Source organism: Leucopleurus acutus (genome assembly GCF_964270905.1).
Source record: "Leucopleurus acutus genome assembly, chromosome: 19".
Lineage (NCBI taxonomy): Eukaryota > Metazoa > Chordata > Mammalia > Artiodactyla > Delphinidae > Leucopleurus > Leucopleurus acutus.
In genome coordinates this window covers 58,435,557-58,441,556 of record NC_139161.1, presented here as the reverse complement: position 1 = coordinate 58,441,556, position 6,000 = coordinate 58,435,557, and the positions used below count along the sequence as shown (strand labels likewise).

Here is a 6,000-nt window from a genome sequence, read left to right as displayed (position 1 = left end):
CTAGAGCGAGGGGAAACACTGCAAAAAGGTCATCTATTTACAGAAGAGTGATTTAAAGACATTATGATTTTCTTTACAAACAGATGTAAGAACAGGAATTATCCACTTTTTAAAAACTCTACATTCCAACCCTCCACTATTATTATGATCCACTGAACTGCCTGTATCAGGGCAGCCTTTTCCCCCTCATTTGACTCTTGAAATAAACTTCCATCATTTCGTCGTCTGTGGCCCAGGCTCTCCTGAAAAGTCTCTGGGCACAAGTCCTAGGAGGGCAGGCTTTTGGCCTGCACTTAAAACTGAGACCACCAGAAACTAGAGCCCCTCCCCCACCCAGGGGGCCCCGGGACCCCTTCCCGCAGGTCAGTCGCTGTCGGACAGCGTCTCATACTGCGCGGAGAGCAGCGGGGCCGGCTCCCGATCCCAGATCCTGCTCGGCTGGTGAGGGGCGGCGGGGCTGGCAGAGGCAGGCGCACAGGCGACGGGCGCACAGGCGACGGGCGCAGGGGGCGTGCTGCTGAGCATCCGCATGGTCAGGGGGTTGTAGGGGAACTGCGTCGAGCCTGCGGGAGGAGGAGGGTTAGGTTATGCGCGTTCCGCTTCTGTTCTGGGCAGTGGAACCCCCAGCGAGGCTGTGTTATGGAAGCGGTGTTCGAAGCAGCGCTAACCGAGGCACTGACGTCGGCTGCTTTCGGACTCCCAGCAGCTCCTTACCTGTGGAGGAAGGCCTGTCCTCCCAGGCCCAGCCTGGCGTCTGCCTGTGGTAGTCCCCTTCCGAGTGCACAGAGGAGGCCGAGGAGGGCCGTTCAGCTCCCAAGTAGCCTTGCCCCGGGATAGGAGATTTCGACTTCCTGCTGTTTGACTTGCTGATCAGCTTTGGTTTGCAAACTCCTCCTAAAAGTGAAATAAATTATTACTGCTGATATTTAGTAATTATGTTCTCAACTTTAAAATCTACCAAAATGCCGATGATTGTCTAATGCTAAGTGAAGGAAGCAAAGTGGTAGCATGAAGAATCCAAACCCTAGTGCCTAATGAAGTAAAGAAGTAACATTTAAAAGAAAGCCAGAATTTACTTACAGCAGCTAAAGTCAAAACGGGGTATGTCCTCATGCCATAAACTCAGAAACGTGTAATCAAGGAACTAGCATTTCTGGAACATCATTTCTTTCTTGGCCTTGGAGCACAGAAACTGCTTAAGGAAATGGAAGCTGGCTGACAAAAATCTTAAATCCTCATTTTTTCCTCCCCCACCAGTTTACAGAGGAGGAATAAAACTGTAGAACAGAAGCCCCTTCAGGGCACTACTGGACCTCAGCAGAGCCTGACAAGTCAAGGTGGCCCTTTCTGCTGCTCCAGGCTGTACAGCTGATGAACTCAGCAGGAGTTCACAGGAGTGGGAAGCCCCAAGTGGGCTCTAGAACAAAACGTGAAAAAGATCTCAGAAGAGATCAGAGTCCAGGTCACCAGCAAATGTTTTCCTCAGCCCTAGCAGAACAGTCTCACCCTGCCCCCAGTCCTTCGAGGTACAGAAAAAAGGAACAGAAAGCAACTTTGACCCCTCCAACTATCTGGAAAAAGAAGAAATGCAAATCCTTGGTGATAAGGAAAAGAATATAATAAAGAAATGGGCGGGGGAAGGGGCAGGGAACGTGATTCAAACACTGGAGAAAACTTCGGAATACATGAAGCCAGTTTAAGAAAAGCTCAAAGAATAGATAACCAAAATGAAAGGGGCGAAGGGGCTTAGGAAACAAAAGACAGAACAGCAAGGGTCAGAATAGACACGAGGGAAAGGGAATTATTAGTGCAAAGGAAAAATCTGAGAGACTCGCAGTAAAAGCAACAGAAAAAGATGAAGATGACTAAGATAATTAGGAGGCTAACAGATACAGAGGTCAAAAGCTATCCAGCAAAAGGCAACTTTCTGAAATGGAGGGCCCAAAAGAAAGAGAAGATAACTAAGAGGAACAGTTGGTAGAACATTTCCCTGAATGCAGATATCAACCTGAAGGGGCAACACCCTCCTGTGAGCAACAGGGTGAGGAGCACTAACACACTCATGATAAATTTACTGAAATCGAGGTAAAAAAAGGATTCTTTGGGCCGAGAGTCACCACCAAAAAAAGGTGGTGGTGGGGGAGACATCTGGTCTTATTTTTCATACAACAACGAATGCCAGAAAAAAGCCTAACAGTGTCTACGGGATATTTTGAGAAAAGTACGTGCTGAGTATCACAACCTGCCAAACTGCCGTCTCAAACATAAAGGCAGCAAGAAGACACTGTCGAGCACGCACCTCAGGATACAGCAGCCTTTCGGAGAAAACAGGGTGTGAAAACCTTACCAGAAAGAAATGCCATAATAGAAAGATTATGTAACCAGGATAACTGTAACTGTGTAAGTCACCAATACTACAACCTTAAAACACACACACACTTAAAATCAATAAAAATCGGAAGGTTAGAGCAGAGATGGGAGACAGTGGCTTATCTTTTAGAGCAGGAAGTAAATTCATATTGTCCTAAAATTAACATATATATGTAAAAATAAATAACTAAAGCCCCTAATCTCTTTATCTTTTTCTTAACCTTAGTGAGATCGTCTGTTTGACCATAACAGGAAAATAAACTAAACTTGAAATGTTACTAACCTTCAGGTAGTTTTTAAGGTATAAAGGATTAAGAAGAAAGCTTATATACACACATAGAAAGAGCAGAGTCCTGGTTCTTGTGTGCTTGCTTCTAACAGGATGCATACAATTACCTCATTCCAATAAGCTGTCCTTTTATGTAAACACCACCACTAGCTTTCTGGACGATGTGATCTGGTTTTTTTCCCTCTTTTCTGTGGCTTAAAATTCTTTTATACTGAGCCTGTCATTTTTATTACAATACTAAGTTACTTTGATTCAAGAGCAGAATATGAAATTGCACTTGTATTACAATTGCAATGTATGTATACAGATAAGGACTAGATGCAAGCAAAAAGGGTGACTTTCTGGGTAAAAATTTTCATCCTTTTAAATTTCACATTACTAATATGTCTGAGCAGGTTAGAAAAAAGACTTCGTTTAAGTAACTAAAACCTTCAGAGGTGACTCAGCACGTAAATGAAATCTTAGTGATCCGTTAGAACTTGGGGTATAAATTGGCTTTTTCTTGGGAAAGGCGGCAGAAGAGCACGGAAATGAGCCCTTTACCTGAATGAGGTGACGGGTCCCCTTCCTCTCTCCGGGCCTCACCGCTGGTCGCCACCGAGGTGCCGGCACCACCAGGCACCCCCCCCAGGGGCTGGGGCATGGCGACCCCATGGTCCTCCACTTTGTCTTCAAAGCTCCCCATGAGCGCCTTCCGGATGATGTCCTCCAGCCCGAGGTTGCTGGCAGGGTCAGCAAAGGAATGACCTCGGGAGCTCACGGAGCCTGCAAAAGACGAGCAGGACGAGTCTGCCTGATTCCGAGGGCAGGTCAGGAGACAGGAGCCCCGCCAGGACACGCAGCACCTGGCAAGGTGCCCACAACACAGAGCCCACGTGGAGGCCGGCTAAGGCCAGCGAGCGTAGCTCACAGGCAATGTGGTTTTCTTTGTTAAATCAGGCACCCACTTGTGTGAGAGTTGCTCGAGGATGGCTTCCTTCTCTTTTTAGCTCTTTAATAGTTTTGACTCTCTTTCTTCATTTATCTTTTCAACAAGTACTCACTGAATCTCAACTCATTATTTACCGCCATTGACTCCCTCCCTCCCTGACTAAACGATGAGCTTTCCTGGAGCAGTTTCCTGTATGCAGTCGGTATTCGATACCTATTTGCTGGACTGACTGCTACTGTACCAGTTTCCTGTTGGCAAACAATGTCTTTTGAATCTTACCTGAGGTGGTGACTGCTGGCAGGTTAAAGATCTCAGTTCCTGGCTGAGCAGCTGCTGTATTTAAACAAACATTCAAGTTAATTGAGATGTGATAATCACATACATCGAAAGAGATAAAGTCTCAAAAACAAAAATCCTACAATAAAATTAACCTTCTTATTTTCCATGATCTCAACTTTATTTTTCACCCATTAAGTGAAGATAAAGTGAAAGAAATTTTTTTTTTTTAAGAAATCAGAAAGTAAGAAATCAAAACAGGAGGAGTACTATAATAATATAGCCCAGGAAGGAAAGGAACTTTTGCAGTGCTGGAGAAAACACACAGAGGGAAAAGCTGCCCTCAGAACAGGAACCCAGGCTCGCCAGGGAAGAGATGGTGACTCTAAGAAGACCCTGCAAATATCCGAGTTTGAGATTAGATCCAGGGGAAAGACGCCCCGTGAACGGCAAGAACATGACCGCGTGTGTCCCTGCTGTGGTTACCTAGAAACTATTTTTGATCCCAGGATGAGATAAAGATTCTGCCTATTGGTTCTGTTTATTCCTGCTAACTGTGCACTTTGTCATTTGCTCAGTTTGAATGACAACAGCTGGGACAACCTGGGAGCTACTTGTAAAGCACTGTGCCAGAAATAGAAGGAATTTGGGAACATAAACAGTGTTTTCATCACATCTTCCAACTCGATTTTGAGACTTTGAAAGAGAAAGAACGTAGGAAGTAAAGTCGGTGGCTATAAACAAGCGGTGTCCCAGAGAAGAATGTGCAGACCCCAGAAGGGGGGCCCGTCCGTGCAGATGGGGAGCACATATGAGCCCAGACGCTGACTTCTGGGATCAGGGAAAACTGTCCGGGCGGGAGAAGGAAGCTCCAGGAAGACTGCACAGCAGGGACCGTGCGGTACAGGCTCCTCACGTACAGGTCAGGAAATGGTAGATGAACGGAACTTGAAACAGCACAGGGTGGTAGGGCCAGCCTGGTAGTTACCACAAAACCTGGGGAATAGGACTCATTCATTTCACAAATATTTACTGAGCGATTATTTGGCTGAATAATAAAATCACCTTCATATTGATCAAAAATGGTCATATGAAAAAAAAATGGCCACATGAAGACAATTTCATATTGTTCAACCAACGATAACACTAAGGTACTGGACTTAAAATGCACCCCTTCCTCCACCTGTGGAGCTCACAGGTCAGCGGGGTGCTCTCTGAGGCCATCAGGTCTGAATCACCTGGGGGGCTTAGTAAAGTGCCGGTTTCTGAGATTCCTGCAGCCCAGTAGGCACGTGTTTTAACAAGCCCTCCAGGTGACTGTGACGGGTAGTGACGCTTGAGGGCCCCTGGTGTAAGACAGATGGGCAGACTTACGAGAGGACACGGTAATTACTCAGAAATGAGGGAAAGGCAGACAGACACTCAGGAGACGTTGAGGCTGACGGGACAGCACCCGGGAGAGCGAGTTGCGGAGCCTCGTGAGGGAACCCTGGAGCGGGGTGGCGGCGGGGGGAGGAACAGAGGCCTCTGTGTGGAGAGCCAGCGTGGGGAGTCATTTTAGACATTTAAGGAGCCAGTAAGACGTTCAAGAAGCAATGAGGGCAGCAAAGAGCTTAGTAGAAAAAGCTGAACTCGAGGTACAAGTTTGGGAGTTTTCGGCACATAGTGCAAACCGCCAGAGTGGATGAAACGCCTCCGAGAATACGGTGCAAGAGGAGAGACTGAGCACCCAAGAGCCAGGCACAGCAGGACGTAGCTTCTAAGGACACATAAGAAATGGTCAAAGAAGTAGAGAAAAGAACAGGAGAAAGCAGTCCCTGAAAGCCAAGAGGAGAAAGTATTTCCGGAAGAGGGAAGTGGGTCACTAATGTCAACGGCAGAGAGATCAGATAAAGTAAGTTTTAAAGCATGAAGTTTTTTGCACAGTAAAGGCACTGATGTCCTCGGTGGGAGCCCTGAGGTGAATTGAAGCTGTCTTGCTTGCCCAGGGCTTGGATTTCTCAGTTCTACTTCCTGGTGAGAACCCAATGTGCCTGGGGTCCCACGAGCCCACTGGTTCCTTAGTACAACCCCTTAATTGTCCCTTTCCACAATCAGAAATCCCAAACTAAAGCAAATTTTGTTAGTACTTGCC

General features: G+C 46.6%; 1 protein-coding gene across 12 annotated transcripts in view; it reads right to left on the bottom strand.

The window, feature by feature from the left end:
• Positions 1-360: 360 nt before the first annotated feature.
• NCOR1 (nuclear receptor corepressor 1) overlaps positions 361-6,000 on the bottom strand; it is a gene marked incomplete at its 3' end in the record, with an annotated part of 143,233 nt that continues 137,593 nt past the window's right edge. For all 12 annotated transcript variants that reach the window (XM_082861454.1, XM_082861449.1, XM_082861450.1 and 9 more), the window contains 4 exons: positions 3,870-3,923; positions 3,203-3,424; positions 715-894; positions 361-563 (listed from right to left, as the gene is read on the bottom strand). In XM_082861454.1, coding sequence (XP_082717580.1) covers positions 364-563; positions 715-894; positions 3,203-3,424; positions 3,870-3,923 — 656 coding nt within the window. The remainder of the gene's footprint in view (positions 564-714; positions 895-3,202; positions 3,425-3,869; positions 3,924-6,000) is intronic.